General features: G+C 41.3%; 1 protein-coding gene across 1 annotated transcript; it reads left to right on the forward strand.

The window, feature by feature from the left end:
* Positions 1-1579: 1579 nt before the first annotated feature.
* marchf9 (membrane-associated ring finger (C3HC4) 9) lies at positions 1580-21986 on the forward strand (the record flags this gene model as incomplete). The annotated part of the gene is made up of 4 exons (XM_083920227.1): positions 1580-1943; positions 12967-13122; positions 18166-18358; positions 21658-21986. Exons 1-4 carry the CDS (start codon positions 1599-1601, stop codon positions 21984-21986), a joined length of 1023 nt encoding a protein of 340 aa, XP_083776353.1. The 5' UTR covers positions 1580-1598.
* Positions 21987-23027: the final 1041 nt, after the last annotated feature.

The following is a 23027-nucleotide window of genomic DNA, read 5'->3' on the forward strand; positions in this document are numbered from 1 at the left end:
TCCACCACTGCACACACACACACACACACACACACACACACACACACACACACACACACACACACACACACACACACACACACACACACACACACACACACACACACACACAGGTCCTCCGGTTCGTACTTCGCGGGCTCCCGGTTCATGTGGCCGCAGCGGACACGTCAGCAGAGGGGAGATCAGCACCCTGGACAGCGGCTGGTCAACAATAAAGCAGCCGGAGCTCCTTCCCGCAGCAGCTGGGAGCACTGGGAGAGAGAGGCGCATCACCGTCACGGGCGGATGGAAGACCAGTTAGAAAAAAAGAAAACATACTGACTTGTTTACGGGAGGACAGGGTTTTTTTTCCCTCTTCTTCTCCGTATTCCGGAAGTAGCTGCTGCGTCTGGTTCAATCTCCAAGCCGACCATTTCGAGGAGGAAAATCAGCGGCAGCAGAATCATCACCACCATCTATCTGATCCAATAATCAATGCCATTACTGCTGTGCGACCGCTCTCGGATGCGAAGACATCTCCACGCGCCTTCCCCTTCTTTCTCTCCTTAATTAGAAAAAAAAAAAAACATCGCAGGGTGCCTTTTTATTATTCTGCCTCTCTCTTTTCTCTCTTTGACCGCTTTTGTGCATTGAAATGCTGATGGACATCGAGGCGAACACGGGGCTTTCTGGTGTTTTCGTGCCGCCGCGTTTGCAGCTATGCTGAACAAAAACATGCAAAGGATTGTGTTTTTGATCTCAGTGTGGATTGTCGATGTGGATGTTGACTCTTTGTGGATCAACCAGAGGCTTCACCAAAAGGAGATGAAATAGAGAGAAAGAGAGAAAGAGTGAGAGAGAGAGGGGGGGAGAAAAAAATGGACCATGATCTGACGCTCGGGATGCTACAGTGAGGGGCAATTAAAAAAAAGCAGAGATATTATAATCAAACTTCCATTTCATCTCTCATTTTGTTTTTGTTGGATTATGATTCTCGACAAGAGTCCCAGATGTGACTGTGTGGATGGCAGGTCGTTGTATTTTGCATCCCATCATCTTCTGTTTCCCGGCTCTGTGTTGCTCTCTCTTCCACTCGTCCACTCTCTCGCGGTCTTCTGCTTTGGGTAGCAAAACATGTAGGCTATTTGATTTTTTTCTGTGTGCTGCTGCTGCTGCTGCTGCTGCTGCAAGCCCGGTGCATGTAGAAAAACAAAAGAAAAAAGGTGTCTCTGAAGCAAAAATGGACCGTGGAAACCAGAAGCTGTAGGGTTGTGTTTGTTTGTTTGTGCAGGGGTGCGGACGGTGGCTAGATGCATCTATAGACAGCTGAGTTGTTTGAGTAATGAATATTGAAAGAGTGTGTCGGCCAAGCTGAAAGGGAAAATCTTTCATCCGCATTGGCTTAGACACACACATGCCATCAGTGGGGCCTCCTATTTCTCTGGATTTCCAATTCATTTGTGGTATTAATGAAAATACCACGATAAGAATGAACATATAGGGTGTATGAATCATAATAATAATAATAATAATAATAGTAATTACAATAACCAGGGAGAAGAGAAGAGACACAAACACATTTATTATTTCAGCCTGGCGGATTCTTGATGTAGCCAAACATGTTCAAATATCGGATCCGCATGTTTTTTAATGAACTGAAAGTCCTGGTGTTTATGCGATCCGATTCGAGACAGTCCGGCTCAGACACAGAGAGACGCTCCACCACCACCGCCACCGCCATGCGAGGTCTGGGGATGGGCGGCTGCGGTTGGCCGCCTTTCGTCGACTGCCATTCCCGGGATGACGAGGAGGAGTACTACGGCAGCGACCCGCGGCCCCGGAGCCTGGCGTTTGAGGACAAGGAGCCCAAGCTGCAAGTGGGCCTGGACGCGGTGTCTCTGGCCAGCACCGCCAGCAGCCTGCGGACCCCCCAGTGCCGGATCTGTTTCCAAGGCCCAGAGCAGGTAGACACATGCATGCATGCAGCAGGCGATGCTTCCTTACTGGATCAGGTTGTTTCTGTGCTGTTAAATGTGCATGCATGCAGGATTTTATTGGAGGAAGTTGGCATTTTCTTTTAGTGTAATCTGCCATTTTGATTTTTTCTTTTTTTTGGGGGGGGGGGGGGGGGGGGGTAGCAAATCACAGAGTCTCTGTTTCAGTGGGGCTACTACAACCATCCTGTCCTACATCTCTCTCTCTCTCTCTCTCTCTCTCTCTCTCTCTCTCTCTCTCTCTCTATCTCTATCTCTCTCCCTCCCACCCACTCAGATACCTCCTTTGAAAGAAAAAAAACAATCTAGGATGAAGCCAACACTGCAAAATAACCAAATCTTCCCCACTAATCACAAATGTGCTTCACAGGGCTTTAAATCTGCACAGCTCAGACACCACTCCAAATCTCCAAACCCTTAATTTAGAGGCAAATGCTGTCCCTTTTTTTCTCTCCTACTGATTGCTTAGTGATGTGGTTATCTAAATAACACTGTTTTCATAGCTAAGCTAATCACTGTGGTGGAGAGGCAGCTGTTCCCACACATCTGAAATCCGGCCAGCATAGCAACAAAGAAAGTTAGCCAATTAGGGCTGCAGGATGACAAATAGAGAGGGACTGAATATGCATGAGTCACAAACATTTTGTTAATGTAAAATAAACTGTCCCCTCCTTCCTCCTCGTCGTCGGCATGTGTCACAGAACACGGTGATCAACTATTGATCCTGTGACGATCGCTGCTCCCGGCCACACAATGGTGTTGACTCTGACGAGAGATGACAAGTTGAATGAATTTGTCATCCTTTTTTGCTTGTGTGTGTTCTATTCTTTTCTCTCTATCCTCTCTCTCTCTCTCTCTCTCTCTCCGGTGCTTTTTTCTTCTCTCCCCCAAACAAAACAATAAGTAGTGCTTCTCTTTTTGGTCTGCGGCCAAATGTCGATCTCACCAGATGTGCAGAAACCTGTGCCGCCAGGCTCAGCAGGTAGTCCTGAAGCCTGAGATGATTAGAAACACTGTAAATCCTGTAGGAGCACAGATGGATATTACCATTTAGTCACTTCTCTAAGATAGGCGGATAGTGTTATTACAGCCCATGTGCTAATTTATGACATCTGCCTTACAGTTTCCATTGTGAGGCATAGTAAACTTGAGAGAGAATAAATCAGTTCAGGCTTGTTTTGGATACAAAGATGTTGCAGACAGACATGGGATCAACCCCAGGTTGCTGTCTTGCCCACTCAAAGATCCTCCTGTAATAATAAATGGTTGATGTTTAGGGCTTTGGGCTCTCCGGCAAGGTGACTCATCGTGCAACATGGCTCTGAGCTGCCTCTTTTAGCTACAGACAAAGAGCAGGCTAAACAAAGCGATGAGAGGAGAACCCTGAGACTATACACTACTACATCAGCTCTGCACTCAAAGTGTCTTATATGGGTGCAGGGTGGGTGGGGGCTTCACGTTTGCCATTTTATTGTTATTTCATTATTCAAGGAGGTCACAACGGGGGCCAGGATCATGTCGCTGTCAGCGGGCCAATTACCTACACACATAATCACCTCGCTCTCTGGGCTACGTTGAGTGTGAATCCTTATTAACTGTCTGTCAAAGGTGTCAGAGTGTATCATCGTACAGTATAGGGTCTGGATTGACAGAAGCGGCCGCCAGAGCCTGCCCGAGGGGCCGGGGCGTGAGATACGGGCGTGTTGGAGTGAGGTGGAGGTGTGTGCCGATCACCTCTGCCTGCTCTTTTTCACTCGCAATGCCCAGTGGTGTGTTTCCACAGTGACACGCAGTCTGCAGCCCAGGGCGGCGCTTCCACACTGATGTTTTTCAGGGTTTTTTTTGTCTAAAGGTTACAGCTGAGGAGGAAGACCAATTTTTTTCTTCGTCATAGTCAAGTGACACACTAAATTAACACCTTCACGCTCTGCGAAGTGGCCTCGAGGGACAAACCCACGCCAGATCACCCGAGCAGGAGGAGTGTGTGTGTGTTCGGGTGCAGTCTTTATGTTTGTTGGAGCCGTGTTTTCTTACCGTAAGCAAAAACAAAGATGAATAGATAGAAGTCCACAGTTGGTTCATGCAACAGCAGAGGCGTTTTCTGATCTGATGTCTCAACCACTGGTGGAAGAAGTATTCAGATCTTAAGACGTAAAAGTAGCAATACTACATAAAAATGTTACTTAAATGTACAATATCTCACATTTTCATTTTAAAATGTCCATAAGCGACTATACCTATGTTATGTATTTTGTTTATTTGTGTACTTATAGTATCCAAAATATTTCCAACAATTTTTCAAACCCGGGGAATACGTAATTTTCTTCAACAACATGGTTCTTTCGTCGCCTGTAAGTGACGTCATATAACCTTTAACCCTGGAGGGCCAGCGGTCGTGTCAAGATGGTAACCCTAGATTTGCTCCCAAACACCCTTGCATTAACAACTACCCGTACTGACCGCCATCATTCGAGTTCAATGCCTAACCTGGCAACGTATTCTCATGAACAGGTTCGTAGGATACCATATGAAAAGTTCTGCACACAAATTCATATGAGCATCTTACAAAACTGTGAACGAAAGCTAACTGCAAGACGGTTACGGGTCGGAAGTAGAACACGAATCTAAGTCACCAAAACCTCTGATGTGTGACCTGTTTTGTCCTACAAACGGCGACTGTTAGGGTTAGGCATGAAAACCACTTGGATAGGATCAGGAAAAAGGTTGCGGTTTGGTTTAGTACATCCAGGACATGAATGTCAACGAGAATCAAAGCCCTCTCATTCAGGTGATTGTTAAACACAGATTCCTGCTTTCAATACGCGGAAGACACAGGAATTACAGAGCATTGCTTTTCGCTGGTATATGTATGGAAAATGCATGAGAACAGCCTGAACCTTAACCATTTAGCAAGACCTTCACTAATCTTGGTTTACAATCTAGACGAAACGACCAGACCTCTGAAGCGGTGGCTTGCACTTGGCTGTAACTGAGATTCTACCAAGCCCCCACCACAGTGACTTCCTGGTTGATCCAATAAGGAAAAACTGCAGTTCTCTGAGTGTCCACTAGGGGCAGGTTTCATAATAGAGAAGTTTCTCATTGACCCCCATGTTAACACAGCATCATTAAACCTGTTTAAGGCCTGGTAACAAACATTCTAGTCTGTATGTTTAGGTCCTATCTCCATGACAACAATGAGGGGGTTGATTTATTTATACCAGGCTAGTTTTTATTTTATTGGAGGTTAAAGATTATGAATAATTAGGGGCGTGGCCTTTTAAGTGACAGCTAGCCTCTGGCCCTCACTTCTCCCCGGAGGTAAACGTCACCCAGATGGACGTATCTCCCTCCCCCCAACGTCACATACATGCCCTTTTTTGGTCAGAGGAAATGAGGAGGAGTCAAAGTCCGTAGGCAAGAACGATTGGATCTATCAAGTTGATAGAACAGACCTTGACGGGTATACTACTTCAATTTTTCATACAGTCTATGGCTGCTGAATAAAGCTCCCCAGTCCGTCCCCAGAGCTGCTGTCTGCCTGACTTTATATACATTCTGTGGGAGTGACGTTATAATAAAACACATTCGCAAAGAGACGCAAAGAGTCCTGACAAAACTGCCGTATGTGACGAGTTGAGACAAGGACGGGTCGCAAATACTCACTAGAGCACCAAACGGGGATTCATCCGCAGCTTAAAATAGTCCTCAACAAATTCTCCTGTTGGATTGACATTAGCCAAAAACTACCGTGACCAGCTGTTTAAGGAAACGATTGAGCTCTTTTAAAAGAATGAAACTGTACATTTGTGAGTCTTCAGTGGGAGCCACATTGTTGTTTTGGTGGTTTCGAAGGATTTGTCGGCAGTAACAAAAATATCTAAAAACTTCAGCCTTAACCTTTAAAATTGAGTAGATTAACATGAAGAGTGAAGCTGCTTTACAGTTGCTCAAACACAGTATAACCCCACATGTTTTATTTGTTTATCCAGATGTGACCTTTAATGTCTGTTGTGCTTTGTTTATTTAATCTGTTTGTTGCCTTCAGGTGTTCAGATCGACTCTCAAATGCAAGAAACGTGCAAATAGAGAAGTCCCATTGCACAGATTTAATATATGTGTGTGTGTGTTTAGTTAATTGCTTTTGGATTTGATTAATTTCATTTGATCCAGTTCGATTTCACAGCTTTTTTTTCTGCTTTTTTTGCACCACAGCATCTTTGATATGAAAGTATTACTGTAAAAAAAAACAAAAAAATTCTGATTCTGGTACAATTTTATGTTTTGCAGAGAAAATCCCTTCTTAAATGTGGTCTCTCTTATCCATGATTAATGGAACAGCTCCCGGAAAATCGCTGCTCTTTATGAAAATTTTGTAAACTTGAAAATGAAAATTAATTTGCATTTTCAAATAGTTAGAAAATGGCATTTGAATTATAAATGTGACATGACTTGTAAATGCGAAACACACTGTATTACATGTGTAATTAACATATTTATTACTGTAGAATTCAGTCATCAGGTGACGTAGTATAAGAGCGCTAAACTCTGCGTAGGGAGCAGGGTCAGGCTGGTGGATGGGTCCCAAAAACACAGGACGCCCACTTGGGGAACTGGTGTTCCTGTCCCGATACTTATACTAACTCGAGTAGCCTACTAAGCCAAAACACAGCCTTTTTCTAATCCCATCCAAGTCGTTTTGCTGCCTAACCTTAATCGCCACCTTTTGTTTCCTAATCGTAACCATTGCTGTCCTCTTCTGGTTGCAGTTTCACGGTGTTAAATAGAACGTCGTATTTCGTAAGATATCATACAAACCTGTTGATAAGAACACTTTGACACTCTACATTTTGGCCAATTTTGATAGAAAGCGGTTTCAAATACTCTTTACTTTGACAAAACTTGACTTCACTGAAAGAGTCCAACACATAACATCCTGTAGAATGACAAACTGCTGTGTTGTAATTGTTTTTGTACTAATGAAACAAAAAAAACACAGTTTTCACTGCCAAAAACAAGCTTTGACTTCCTGCAGGTTGTTCTGGAGACTCAAAGTTTTCACCTTAAAGCAAGTATACTGTATGTTCATTTATTATTTTTACTTCAATACATCAAAAACATGTTCCACACTTTCAGTTTGGTTTCACCCCCGAATCTAAATGTACATCCTGTGATCTGTGAGCTGCACGATCGATGTGTGTGAACATCAAACAGTTTCAATCGTGAACCTTACTTTGGGGTGAATTCAGGAGACACTTTGAATGAAACATAACCGGGGTTTTTTACATTAGAACACATTTCATTACTCAATAGTGATGATTGGACGCTTTTACAGAGAAAACCCCTTTCTGACATGTGCCTTATCCCACTGAACAAGTCCATACTGGGTTTGTTGGCCCATGACCAATTCTGGTCATCTATTAGGCGTCCAAACTAGCTCCACTATTTGGACGTCCAACCATGGCCCAACTATGATGTCATATTGACGTTCATCATTTGACCTTTGAACCTGCACATTTTTTGGACGTCATTTGGACGTCTATGACAGGTGCAGGAAATGTACATGATGTGTTTTTTTTTGTTGTTATCTTACATTTTCCTGTTTTTCTGTTTCATTTATTTTTTTCATTTGGAAATGCAATTTGTGGAAAATAATTTCATGGCAGCCTATCCACCTTATTATGACAGAACTCTCTGACACTCAAATACTGCCGAGCCAGAAAATGCAGGTCAGGAGCAACAAGCTAATGTTAGCGCCTCTGCTAGAGGCAAACATCTGTTGCTGTAGCTTCTGTTGCTGGGCTGTGGCTCACGTGGTAGAGCGGGTTTGGGGTTTGATCCCCGCCCTGCCTTCTGCCATGATCGTTCCTTCCTTGGGCAAGACACTTCACTCACCTTGCCTCCTCTGAATGCTCTATGTTTGAGGTGGTGGTCGGAGGGGCATAATGGCAGCCATGTTATTTTTGTAATAGAAGTATTCTAAAATGAGTCTAAATTTGATGTTGAAAAGATGTCCGCAAACGACCACTTTTGGTCTATAAATATCCCTTACACGGAGGTCCCACGGACGTCAAAATGGGACGTTTGGTAAAGGTTGAAAAAGGATGTCGCCTGGCGTTACAAAACAACCCGTCCAAAAATGACACAGAGAATATGTCACTCATGTGAGATTAATCATTATTTTTCAATGATCTTGGCTTTAGATGAGACACAAATTAAAATTAACTCTGATATTTTCTGCTTAAACAGTTTCTATTCACAGTTTAAAATCCCAATCATAGCTTTTAAAGGTCTTTATTTTTATTTTGTTCTAGTTGATCGTGACATTAACGTCCTCATACAAGCCTGGAAATGTCTCCTCATACACACACACACACACACAACCACACACACTTTCCAACGACAGCTTGACATTTTAGAAATGTTTGATTTCATATGGTTTTTATTTAGTTTTTCCTATACTCGTGACCTTCTCTGTGTTATCTTTATAATGTCAACGGGCAAGTTATTTTAAAGTTTATGAGTGGCATGTGGCTCATCTGCCAAAACCCCAAATCTTTTATGCAGTGGAACACTTGAAGTCTTTTATTATAAGTGGGAAGGTCAAACGAGCCAGATGGGGGACTGACAGAGTGCGGACGGACAGAAAGAAAATAATATATAAGCGTTATTTGTGTCAACGCAGTTCTCTCATAAAATCTAGATTGATTAAATTGGTTATTCTCTGGCAAGTAACTATAAATGTACTCTGAGTCACCATTTGTAAAAGAGAGATTTTGATGAGCACTGACATTTAGTAACACACACAGGGCCAGTGTAGGAGGAAGAGACCTTTTATTCATTGTGAATGTTGAGAATGTGATGAGGGGAAAGAGTTCTGGAGGGAATTTATACAAACTGAACAATAAACTGGGCTTACATTCAACACTTGACCTCAGACTGTAGAATAAAGATGGACGAAGCTTCCAGGGTCTGAAAAGTGAAGCCTTAAGCTGCATTCTCTCTAATGTCCAGCAGGGGCCGACTCCACTGGCTCCAACAAGAAGTCAGTTTGTATAGAAGTCAATAAGAAAATGAGCCCTAAACTTCTCTCTTTATTTATTACGTATTATTATTATTATTATTATTATGAGTAAACATTTTCCTAATAAGTTTATGGTCTAAATCTGTAGTTTCAAGTCTTCTTCAATACAACATGATGTTCATTTAGTCAATGATGGTCCATTTAGAGTCAAACAGAGTGGCTTTGTATTTCCGTTTGAATAGTGCCTGAATTTCCCATATGTTATTTGTGGTTATTAAGGATAATTTTTCATGCAAAGAAAAAAAAAGATTTATCAGGAAGAAGTTTGATAATGGTAGTTTTTTGTGTGAGGTCTCCTTGTGAACTACAACTCTTTGCTCCTCTCGACATGAATGATATCCGTCACCACCCGGCCGTACTCTGGTACAGACATAGAGATATCTCTGCTCCACCTCACCGCTTTTTTCAAAGGGGAGGATAATAGCACCGAAAGGGGTGAACACCATCACAAGTCGGGGCATGTGGAGAGTTTTACTTCAGCTGTCAGAAAGAGCGATGACGTGACGTCACATACGCAACATGACATGTAATCTTTGTCATTGTGTTTTCTCTACAGCCTTAAACTGAACAATTGCACAATAAACGGTCAAACTCTTGACATGATAAAGGATAATTTAAATCGACAAACAACATATTTCTAATTCGGGGCACATAACGACTGGGACCAGCAAATAAATAAATCATATGCATTGAGACCAATTCAGTTTTTTACGATCTCAGAGGTCCCGTGGGGGTCTAGCGGAAGGGGCAGGACTTCATCACTCGATAGACCATAGCGCAGGGGATGCTTTAGGGCGGGGCTACTCTGTGATTGACAGGTCACCCTGCTAGCAACAGGATAGAGGCTCAGCGATACATATACCCGACACTGTGCGCATTAAACTAGTCATGAACTTGTTTTCGGGTGTGTCTGTTTTAAGTTCTGAGGACTTTGACCCTCTCACAGTGTTTTCCCTTCATCCGAGATCATTGTTTGATCAGTGTTAGGTTACACTTTGCTAACAAAGCTAACCCTAGCAAATGTTAGCTGGTAACTTAGGGGAAACTGGTGATTTTCAACCGGTTCCGTGTCACTGCAGTGAACAGCGCCAGTGACCGGGGCTCTGGGCTCAGCCGGCAGCAATAGTCCACCGGATGAGTCGCATCAGCGGTTTGAAAATCTGTCAGTTTCCCTGTTTAGCATTTATCTTAGCACAGCGTCATTGGAATTGCCCTTTTGTCCAAATATGGCTACATCCAGTTTCAGAAACCAAAATGGTAACGGCAAAAATGCAATCTCTTGGTTTTAAAACGTCAGTCCGCAGACCAACGGTTGACGTCACATTGGTTACATCCATCTCTATTATACAGTCTATGCACCCAAAGCTTTTCATTCTAGGTCGACACCCTGATAAACATCATACACTTAAGAAAGATGTTGTTGGTAAACCAAAGTTCATTATCACTTAGATAATTTGCATGATAAAAGTAAACAGTCACTTTTTGAAAACATTTGGGGCCTTCTTATACAATATTTTGAGAATTGAATGTGATTATTGTGGCAGGCGAGCTGTAAATGTGCAGGTTTTTAAAGTACGAAAAGTAATGCACTGCAATTCGTTTGTATTCCACGTATTCATTTTGTGTGTATTCTACATATTAAAATGAGGTGTGTGTAGGGAGCTGTGGAGGGAGGACCAAAACACATGACTTTCACCGGAGGGTTGTGTCCTTGAAGTATTAAGCCTAACCACAACACATTTTTTCTTATCCCAACCAAGTCATTTTGATGCCTATACTCTCACCTTTTGTTGCTTAAACTTTTCACAGTGACCAGAATTGGTCATATTTGTCATATTTCTTAACATATACGAACCTGTTGATGAGAATACGTTAATATTTCCATCAAGACATTTGATCCATAGTCCAGTTTACAAACAGTTAAAGGGGCAGGCTGTTCTCGTGGAGCCTTCGTACATAGAACAATGAACAAGTATTGTGCAGGAATTTGTGTGTATAACTATAGTAGTTATAGTGTGTATTCCCCATAGTGAAAGCATGTGACATAGTATAAGACAAGTCGCTACGTAGGGGGGCAGGTCAGGGGGGATAGTTGAAATGTAAAACGCAGGGGAGCAGGGTTTTAATTCCTGGCCATAACCAATCCACAGCCTTTTTCTAATCCTTACCAAGTATTTTTCATGCCAAACTCTAAACGTCACCTTTCGTAAGATAAAACCGTTTTTTATGTGTGTTGCTGCACTTCCGGTTTCGATTTTTCATGGTCGAAATCCGGTCCGTTACAGTTGTTTTCTAATCCTAACCTAGTGTCTTTCATGGCTAACCCTAACCGTCGTCATTTGTTGGCAAAAATCATAATTTTTTTGTGTGTTGTGGCACTTCCGGTTCCGCACGTTTGACCTTCCGGTACGACCCTGCAGACCATCTACGTGTTTGTCGGTACGAATTTCTGTCCATAACTTGTCCATAGCTGTTGATGAGAACATGTTGAAAGGGGAATTTCAGCAACTTCTCCACCTTTCCATAATACAGTTAGACACTTCTGATAACAATCTGATCCAGTGAGTCAGTGGCAGCAATATGCATTTTTGGTGGATGTATATTGTCATTGTGCAGGTGCCCCGTTTGGTCACATTGCAGCCCGGTTCATAGCGGCCATGCTGCAGCACTCGCACTCAATACTGGATGAATTTTAGTCATTTAAACTGAATTGTATGTGGAAATGCAGGTTAAAAAACACCAAAATTCCCCTTAAATGTGTTTTAAAATCGCAGCCTCTCCCACTTACTGTACCCAACAGTCAAGATGCACGTTTGATGTTTGCTGTGAGTTCACTCAGAGTTTGTGTGAATCTTCTTCAGGCTTCAGCAGCTCGTCTCTCCTCCACCTGTCTGCCCCTCGGAGCCCCAACACTCCCTGCTGTTGTTACACTAACATGCCCCTTTGTGCCAACTATAGGGTGCTGTTTTGCATCAAGATTTACCCGCACTGATGTTTCTTTCCCCACACTGTTGTTTTGAAAGCTTGTGACGCATTGGGGTTTTAGGTCTTTGGCTTTTGATTAAGTGGAACGAGAACTTTGCTGACGTCTGAAGCAAAACATGCCGTCACATTTAAAACCCTCTGACAAAATGGATGTTTGACTCTGAACGGTGGTGGCAGCCTGAATGTGGTCATCCTTAATGTGGAGAGTATGCCAACAGGCTTCAGGAGCGATGTGGTGCTGAAGAGACACTGACCTGCTTCTTAGAGGCTGCACGGAAATCATCAGAAAAAAGCTGATCAGAAAAGGCGGAGGGTGTATTTTTTATACTGGCTGAAAGGAGAGTAGGAGAGTTTTTTTTCGGTGTCCTATTTTTTATTCTCACCTTGTTTTTATATTTTATGACAGCCGCCTGAGAGATTTATTACATTAAAAGGAGATGCTTTAAGATGCTTTCATGTCCACCAACGGTCATAAAGGAGCATTTTTTCCAGGAAACCAATATGGTCGTTTTGAGAAACACGATACATGTGGAACTTATTACTGCAGTAAAATTAAATGTATCATATAAAGTTCAGAACTCACAGCTAATCAGTGTAGAAATGATGCATGGGGACTCCGTTTGTGTTATAATAATATAATCATTTCCTGCATTTTCAGCTCACAAGACGATTTTCTTTTCAACTCTAACTTAATCATTCAAGTCTCTACATAAATTCCCTAAACGCAATTTCTTATACTTAAGAATATAGAATATTATACTTAGAATATTTGTTTGTCTTATTATTCGCAGGTCTCTAAATAAACAAGATCCTTAAATATCACTAGCAAGAATTTAGATCACAAGGCACTTTTTGAAAATGACTACATAATATTTGTGTTGCACTAAACTCCTCATGCTGTGTTTTTCCCCGTCTGTCCTGCAGGGTGAGCTGTTGAGCCCATGCCGCTGTGACGGCTCAGTGCGCTGCACCCATCAGCCCTGCCTCATCCGCTGGATCAGCGAGAGAGGATCCTGGAGCTGCGAGCTCTGCTACTTCAAGTACCAGGTCCTGGCCATCAGCACCAAGAACCCTCTGCAGGTAACATGAAGGGAATCTGCAGCTCAAACTCACCGGTGGAGTTTCAGATTTGCCAGCAGAAACAGAACACAGATAAAACATTTTAAAATTAAAAAAAACAAAAAACAGAACTAAAGAGATTTTTCTAAGTAATCAATAAAATCCTAAAATCAATCCTAAAACAACAGGGAGCCAGTATCGGTGTCATGTGGTTGTGTTTCCTGGCCCAGGTCAAGATCCTGGCAACAGAACACAGCTTTAACACAAAGACAAACTAAGGGCACACTCACACTGTCCATCCGTACCGTGTCCAAACAGGTTCCACGGCTAAAGTCTAGTTCGTTTGACCAGTGTGAGTGCAACCGTACTGCGCCTAGGTTGCCGGCCACGGCCCGTTTGGGAGAGATGGGCTTTTGTAAAGCACATTTGCACATGTAAGAGCACGAGCGTGCGCACGTGGTCGGATGAAAATATTCAAAAACAGTCGACAAGACGCACAAAAACTCTGAGGTCTGTGGAAAGATTTGTAAACAAAGCGTCGCATCACGATGACGTCCATCAATGCGTGTGACGTGTTACGGCGTGATGACGTATAGGCAGCAAGAAGCATTCGCCGAGGCCCAGGTAGTGTGAGTACAAACGGGGCTGGAGGGGGGGACAAGAACCCTAAAGCACCGGGCACGGTACGGATGGACAGTGTGAGTGCGCCCTAAACAAGGCTTCCCACTCTCTTTGATTATTACTCTTTCATTTGAACTGAACAGCAGTGGTGGAAAGTAAAGTAAAGTTACTCAAGTACTGTACATAAGTAAAAGATCTAAATACTCTGGATCAAGGGCGCAGTGTTTATTTTGACATGTGTGTGTGTCAAACACTTGCTGGTAATGTCTTTATTTATGTCAGGGAAAAAACTATTTAGGGGTTCCTAAAGCATGTTGTAAGCATGATCATACTTACCAACCCTCCCCACTTTCCTCCCGGTTTCCTCCCGCGGTTACAATTCTCCCGTATTTCTCCTGATTTCTGAAACATTTTGAAACCTTTTTTCCCTTTTTGTTATCATAAAATGTTTGTTTGTTTGTAGCACTGCACAGTAGTGATGCATGTTCATCTGTGGATGGTTTGTGGCTGCAGGTGGCTGAGGTAATATCACTTAAGCAGAAAATATTAATTACATTCTCTAATGCTGCTACTCCGCTCTGCTCGTTTACATATGAGAAACACAGCAGCGTAACTTAATTGACTATTTCAGAAGCTTAATGTTTAGTTGGTTAGCTTCTGATGTCAGGTTTATAACTGCAGCTTTTAGTTTTTGTCCCACAATATTTGCTGCAGTGACATGTCTGCACGCATGGAAACTGATGAATATTAGTTTATCCCAGAGGGGTGAATTATTCGGTAGTCTTTGCTGACAATTAACAGTCAAATTTAAAGTATTTACCATTAAAAAAATCATCTTTTGAAGTACTTATTATTTTGTTATTTTCATTTTTTTTAAAGTCACCAGAATGCAGAAAACAAAGTAGGACCCCCAGACCCCCGCCTTTGGTTTCCAAATCCTCCCTATTTTTCTCCAGGTTGGAAAGTATGAGCGTGATACTTCAACCAATCACATGAATCTGAATCAAGCTGCACATTAAATTTACAAACAGAACCGAAAAACATGGCTCAGCTCAGTTTAGTGTCAAAAGTCTCCTCATCAGTTTCTTGACAACATGCCCAAAACGAGATGTATTTGAATATTTTAAACGCCCGTCTTGACATGCAGGTAAAACCAACATTGTAATGTCCTGTGAAGCTTTTTGAAATCCATGAATCGGAGAGAGGGGATCTTCATCGTATGGGAGAAGAAAAAAAAGACATTACATAATAACACATACAACATACAAACGCTGCCGCATCACACGCAACACTCTTCGCTAGAACAAATCTCAGGCCGTCGCTGCGGTGTGAGGACTGTTTGCCATATTGTGCTGACACATTTTCCCTCTGCGTCACTGTCCTTCTGCCCTCCTTATCAGAGGCAGCCAATGGCTCTGAAACCTATTGAGAAGATGCCATGTATGCGTATGTGTGTGTCCTTGTTTGTTTTTTTAATGTGTGTATTCATCATGGACTCACATATATCTTTTGAGACAAAATTGGTATAACAACCATTCCGGTCTTCTGGGTCTCAGACGAGCACCAATATTTCCGGGTTTAGTAGAATCGTTTCATAGAACATTGAATCTTTTAAATCATCAAAACTTCCATCCAGCCATCCATCTGCAAACGATTGTCCCTCATCATAATTTGTGCAATACAGAAGAAATGGTTGAAATAATAGCCTAAAGTTAATGAACTAACAGTTAAAAGAATTAGTTAAAAGGAATGAATTGACAAAAGAATGGATAAAGAGTTGACATAAAATGAGCCCATTTGGAACATGAACGGCTCATCCGATGGCAAGAAAATGTTTGGTATAGAGCATTCAGAGGATGCATGGATTTCCTACGCATATTCACAGTCAGGGGTGCAGATCGGATGTCAGGAAAGGGAGGGGGGGGGGGGGGGCACAAAGGTGGGTTTTTTTGTTTTATTTTTGCCCGTTTGCAACTCATGCCACTATAAATCACAACTTTGTAGAGGCCACCTCATTCAAAAACTACTGCACATGGAATCATTGACTTCTTACCTTTCTTGTTTATTTGTTCTAAACAGCCAACAGAGTATCACTGATAACTGAACTGTTATATTAGTAAATCATCATTTACTGAACTGTTATATTAGTAAATCATCATTTTACTCAACTGTTATATTAGTAAATCATCATTTTACTCAACTGTTATATTAGTAAATCATCATTTTACTCAACTGTTATATTAGTAAATCATCATTTTACTGAACTGTTATATTAGTAAATCATCATTAACTGAACTGTTATATTAGTAAATCATCATTAACTGAACTGTTATATTAGTAAATCATCATTTACTCAACTGTTATATTAGTAAATCATCATTTTAACTGTTATATTAGTAAATCATCATTTTACTGAACTGTTATATTAGTAAATCATCATTTTAACTGTTATATTAGTAAATCATCATTTGAACTGTTATATTAGTAAATCATCATTTTAACTGTTATATTAGTGAATCATCATTTTAACTGTTATATTAGTAAATCATCATTTTAACTGTTATATTAGTAAATCATCATTTTAACTGTTATATTAGTAAATCATCATTTTAACTGTTATATTAGTAAATCGTCATTTTAACTGTTATATTAGTAAATCATCATTTTAACTGTTATATTAGTAAATCATCATTTTAACTGTTATATTAGTGAATCATCATTTTAACTGTTATATTAGTGAATCATCATTTTAACTGTTATATTAGTAAATCATCATTTTAACTGTTATATTAGTAAATCATCATTTTAACTGTTATATTAGTGAATCATCATTTTAACTGTTATATTAGTAAATCATCATTTTAACTGTTATATTAGTAAATCATCATTTTAACTGTTATATTAGTAAATCATCATTTTAACTGTTATATTAGTAAATCATCATTTTAAGGGTCTTCATGTAAAGTCCCCTCAGCCCCAGTTCTTCCCTCCGTCTCCCTTTGTCCCAGTGTATGGGACTGTCAAATATTGTTTTTCCACCATTTCAATCATTTCTTTTTAGATTTGAATCTGAAATGTGAAGAATGTGAAGTCTGAAAATACTTTTGTTCAATTTTGAATAATTTAGGGTCTTTTTATTGGGGGGGGGGGGGGTGGTTCATGTTCACAACAAAAGAGTTCGCCATTCAATCGCTGAAAATGTATTTCTTTCAGAGATCTCCAAATGTCAAAAAGTGTTTTAGTACCAAATCACAGCATGGATTTTTCTATGATGTTCCTCAAGGTCTTAGTGTTTTAAAGTTCCAGTCTGCAAAAATGTTTGGATCATATTTGCAAAAAAACTGACACTATGCTCTGATTAAACAACAAAAATCAGCCGGTTTTAGAAAAAAATGAGCCTCTACCTCCACCTAGAGCAGGGGTGGGCAATCCTGCTCCTGGAGGGCCACTGTCCTGCATGTTTTAGGTTTCTCCCTACCCTAACACACCTGAGTCTAACAATAATCAAACTGTGATGAGCTTCAGCTGCTTGATAACGAGCAGATCATTAGACTCAGGTGTGTTAGAGCAGAGAGAAACCTAAAACATGCAGGACAGTGGCTCTCCAGGAGCAGAATTGCCCACCCCTGACCTAGAGCCTCTTTGTTTTGCGAAGATGGACCATACTCGTATCATCCTGTCAGTGCAGAGCTGTGTGAGAGCTGACTGACGCCACAGATCCCCCCTCGCACAGTGACGCTAGCAGTTGCTATCTATGAGTAAGTTAGCCACATGAGAGGAGAGACGGGTGCGTTCACAGGAATCTGGTGCACGCGCACCGACGAGCACTCGATGGGAGGGAGCTGAGGAGCTCGGTGGTAGAGGGGGAGGGGCGTGAGAGTTGTAAACATTTGATATTTGACTGAGTCAACTCGATCTGCCAGACTTTGCGACTGCAGCCTTAATGTGGTATTTTAGAGCGCTTTTCAACCATGTTTTTAATCAATTCCCGAGTGGTAAAAAAATTGGTAACATTTAGCACAAAATCTGTGTAACAAATTGTATCAACCTGAAAATTGCTGCAACAACTTATAAGACATTCTAATTAATGAATGAATCATTCATTTTTATTTCTGATTTATGACTAGAAACACTTGGCAAACAGTATTTTGTATTGTTTATATTGATTTTCTGCTGTACATGTTTGCACAAGTAGTTGAAGTGTAAATATTATTAGATGTCATAATATTTTGCGTGATGAGCACTAAATATGTTTACAGTTTGTGCTGAAAAAAAGGACAGTTTAAAAGACGCAAAAAAAAAAAAAGCAATAAATTAACCCTGAATTTGAAGATGATTTTGAATGCAGGACTTTTACTTGTATATTGTTGTGTCGGTACCTAAGTAAAGAATCCTCTTTTGCCTATCAGAGTAGATGATTGAGATGTTTTTCTCCCCTTGCAGTGGCAGGCCATCTCTCTGACAGTGATAGAGAAGGTGCAGATTGCCGCCATTATTCTGGGTTCCCTTTTCCTCATCGCCAGCATCTCCTGGCTCATCTGGTCCTCCCTCAGCCCCTCGGCCAAGTGGCAACGCCAGGACCTGCTCTTCCAAATCTGCTATGGCATGTACGGCTTCATGGATATCGTCTGCATAGGTAAAGGACAAAGTGCACACATACAATCACACAGCAGTGTTATAAATCAATTTTAGCAGCAGGGTCAATCCTCGTCAAATTAGACAGTTTGTTTACATTTTAGATTTTAGATTGCTGAAGGTATTGAACCCGTTAAGCTTTGTATCCTTTTACATTTAAACATGAAGACAACATGGAAGCAACTTTGACATAAAAGTCATTGATCCTATGATATAGTATAATATTATAATGATCCAAATTTCTCATACTTGCGATATGTCTGTATATCATATTGTGTTTATGTAAGAGCTCCTTGAATTTTGTATAACATTAATTAAATACTATATTGCTAGAATGAAGAATGAGACGTCCATCCTTATATACTTTTGGAGGACCATCCCTGTTATCCCCTTGTGCCGACCACGAGAAGCATGACACAGACATAACTTTAACTTTAACATCCACCTCTAAGCATTTAAAGTCAATGCCTATCCTAAACCATCTTGCGAGACTTTCGCAAATCTTGGGTTATCGTCTAGATTTCACCTAATGTTGTGTCCTGTGTTAAACCAAAAGTCAACCAACTTCCATCCATGACATAGTTCCATCGCTGACGTAGTGACTTATTTTAAGCCAATCCATGATCCTTTCCTAACCCTATGGAGGTAGTTTTTTTTGCCTTCATGATGTTAATAACATGCGTAAGTTTAAAGTTCAGGAGGAGCTGATCCCATCTGACATCGGGCATGAGGCGGGGTCCACCCTGGACAGGACCCTAGACACATAGAGACAAACAGAGACAGACAACCATTCACACTCACATTCACACCTACGCGCAGTTTAGAGTCATCAATGAACCTAACAGCTGCATGTCTTTGGACTGTGGGAGGAAACCGGAGAACCTGGAGAAAGCCCACGCAGACACGGGGACAACATCCAAACGCCCCAAAACAAGGCTGGGATTCAAACCAGGAACCCTCTTGCTGTGAGGCGACAGTGCTAATCACCACACCTAAACATACTAGAATATTTTTTGTACAGCGCCTTAAATAGGTTTAGTTATGCTGTGACAATGGCCTGTTTAACATGGGGGTCAATGAGAAATAGACATCATATGAAACGTCCCTAGTGGACACTTGAAGAACTGCGACTTTTGGCACTTCCTGATTGGATCAACAGGAAGTTGCTTTGCTTGGGGCTTGCTCATGCTTGACATACAAACGGTTGCTGTGCTTCTCTGGGTTTCTATCCTCCCGGTCTGTCCAACTTTCTTGCCACAGTAAGGTTTTTGACGCCACTGTTTGCAAGCCGTTGTTTCTGATGTTGCCTTTGCGACTTGCTGTTTGCTCATGGAGGAATTGTTGAGGCTTCCCACTTAAAATCAACAACATTGGCAGTTGCAAAAAAACTTTAAAAATTCTCAGGATTTGACAGAACTTAGGGTTTTGGGCTCAAATAGCATATACAAAAGGTCTGAATCAAATCTAAAATGTACACAAAAACCACAACCTGGTTCATTATATAGAAGAATTGTAGAAGAATATCACATGAAAAGTTGGGTGTAGCGTAAGGTTTAGGTTACAGGGCACGAATGGATGCATTATGCAACAGGAAGTCTTGCAACAACAACAAAATATATTAATAAACATAGGTTGCATTATGCAGGGACAAACTAAAAAAACATGTATTCAGTCCGCATTCTGTTGGTTGTTAAGGTCATACACAATAACACAGAAACCAAACTAAATTAGCAGATGGTGCATAGGTAGGAGATGACAATGACATTAAAAAAAGCCCATTTTGATGATGTTGCAGAGAACAATAGACTCTGTTTGCCTATTTGACTGTTCTTGTGTAACTGTAAGTTGCCCGTGTAAGTCAACACTGAGAACAGATGGCATCAGATATCTGCACTGTGATTATTGCCAACTGTCTATTCTCATCTACAGGCAAGATGGAAAGTTTCTACCTACGACACTGATTGCAGATTTTTAAGCAAATCGCTAACAAGACCACAACATTGTACCGTACAAAACTAGCTTGACTTGAAGTAGCCAGAGGATACAAGGACAGGGATGAGGGTCGTGTTCGGAGGGATGATTAGGGTCTGGGAACGTCCAAGGGGCAAGACTCAGGATCGATTCAATGAGCATCCGGCATCATCATCCTCTGGGGTTCAAGTCCTGGACCTTTTTGTTGTTCTGTGAACAGGGTTGTGAATACTGAGACAAACAGGAGAGAGAGGGGTTAGACACGCTTATATAGTTCTGCACAGGGGCCGGTTTTACATAGAGAGACTTTGACTTTGGTGTTGATCTAACTGCTAGCCAGACTTTAGATAGACATCTAGATTTATCTGAATAATGTGGCTCTTTATCCACAGTGGAGGCGAGATGGCTAACTTTTTTTTCCGTTGCTGTAAGACTGGCCTAACTGCAAAGACCAGTCTGAAATATCTTTTTAAAACCGGTCCCAGGTCATTGAATCACTGAGAGAAGCGTCTTGTCTTGTTCCTTAAATTTAGTTATAATCTAACTATAAAGCAAGGGATTTCTGTACGTGTGTGTAATTTGCTTATCTAGTTCATCCTATCTACCCAGTGATGTGCTTTTGCATTCAATTTGGTGCAATTTGGCCATATGGTGGCGCTATAACAACAAACTTTACATCTTGGCCTGAAATTAATTCTTTCTCATTTCTGTCTTGATAGTTTTTCCACCATCTGTTTCTTTGATACTCCTCCTACAAACTTTGAGCAATCATCACCAAATTTGGTACATAACATCTCTGGACTAGGCTGGGAAAAGTGACTTTTTCAGATTTTTGATGCTCTCTACAGTTTTGCTATAGCTGGCCCTCAAATTTTTCTCAAATGCTGCAAGCTGGGCTTAAAATACAAAAAGATATTGCCTTATCTCCTGAACCCATTGTGCTATTGCAACCATATTTGGTGGCCATGAGTAGATAAGATGTCTGAGTGAATGTGAGAAATTTGGTGCCATTTGACCAATCGGTGGCACTGTAGCAGCAGCACTGTTTAACTATAAAGGAATTAATCTGCCTGTGTATGTATGTATGACTGTCCTTCGCATATCTCAAGAACCGTTCATCCAATCGTCCTCACACTTGGCCGGCATACTGCTGAGAACCCAAGGGAGCGCTGTGTTGATTGCATGACTGGTTTTTGAGAACCGCAAGCAGCACTTTCCAGGGCCAAGCAATCGGCCCGCTCCAAACGGGCACTGCACCAGTAACCTAATAATATTTGGTGTAAAGCCGTGAGAATTCATTCATGCACTTTTCTCCTTCCTTTTGCCCAGGCCTCATCATCCACGAGGGATCATCGGTGTACCGTATCTTCAAACGATGGCAGGCTGTCAATCAGCAGTGGAAAGTACTGAACTATGAGAAATCAAAGGACTTGGGCGACCCGCTGAGTTCGAGCAAGACCGGTGCTCGAGGCTCTCGCGGTAACCCTCACGGTCTGGCCAGCAGCAGTGGTGGGCGACAGAGCAGGAGGTTAAGAACTATTCTGAACCACCACTGTGGATACACCATCTTGCACATCCTGAGTCAACTGCGGCCCAACGACCCTCGGATCAGTGCCGCCGCCAACCGGGAGGTAGTGATGAGGGTCACCACTGTATGAGTCGGACGAGCAGGGCGTGATAGGATAGACCTCAACTTTGTGTCCAGATGTAAATGAGAGGACGCATTCATGGACCTAATATGAGATACTACAGATTCATGTAGGAGGAGCGGAGTGACGCCACGTCAACAGACACTTGAGGATTTCTCCTCTTGTTTCGTACAACAAAAGGAAGTCAGATGCTCCTTTTCAATAATTACAGAACTGATGAAAAAGGGATGCATTAAAAGACCTTAAAATAAATGTGTGGAGGGTGGGAAAAAGTGTAAACAGGCTTTATAATCTAATCCGAGAGGTTACGTTTTTTCCAGTTCAATATCAGGATGCACAGAGACATTTCCCTTTCATTTCTCTTGGTTTGATTTGTATCTATTCTTCTTTTCTTGGTTTTGTACTCACTTTGATTTTGTACGGATGTATGATTTTAGAGGAAATCATGTAACTCCATACATGCCCAGCATTTCCAGACTACTATGTATAATGATCTTGAAATTTTTACAAGATGCTGGTAAATAGACCGAAAACTGAAACAAACAAACATGAGTGGGGAGAAACACAGAGGGGAAAACTGAACAATAAGTCATTACAAGGGAAAATGGAAAAAGGAAAAAAGAAGAAAAAAAGAAATCAGTAAGATTTCAGAAACACTTAACCTTTCTGCAATAAAGATACGTATGTACATTTCACAGGGAATTTTGCATGGGTATATAATTTTATTCTTCATCACATAACATAAGCACATGACAAATTTGCTCTATTTCGAATGGTGCTTGCCAAAATAAACACTTTAGAAACATCTGATTTCATTGCACCAACTTTTTGTCAACATGACAAATGGCAGTGTGTTACAGCTATTTCAGCTAAAATACAGATTGTTGCTGCTGTGTGCTGATTCAGATTTGATAATGAGTAAACTATTGGATTAAAAATGGGGATCGGATGATCTCTTAACTACTCAGTCTCACTCATTGTCTTCTTTACCTGCAGCTTAAAGTGTATCCCTATCTTTTTTCGGCATGAATATACATCAGATTAGCCATT

This window comes from Echiichthys vipera (assembly GCF_963691815.1).
Source record: "Echiichthys vipera genome assembly, chromosome: 9".
NCBI classification, from domain to species: domain Eukaryota; kingdom Metazoa; phylum Chordata; class Actinopteri; order Perciformes; family Trachinidae; genus Echiichthys; species Echiichthys vipera.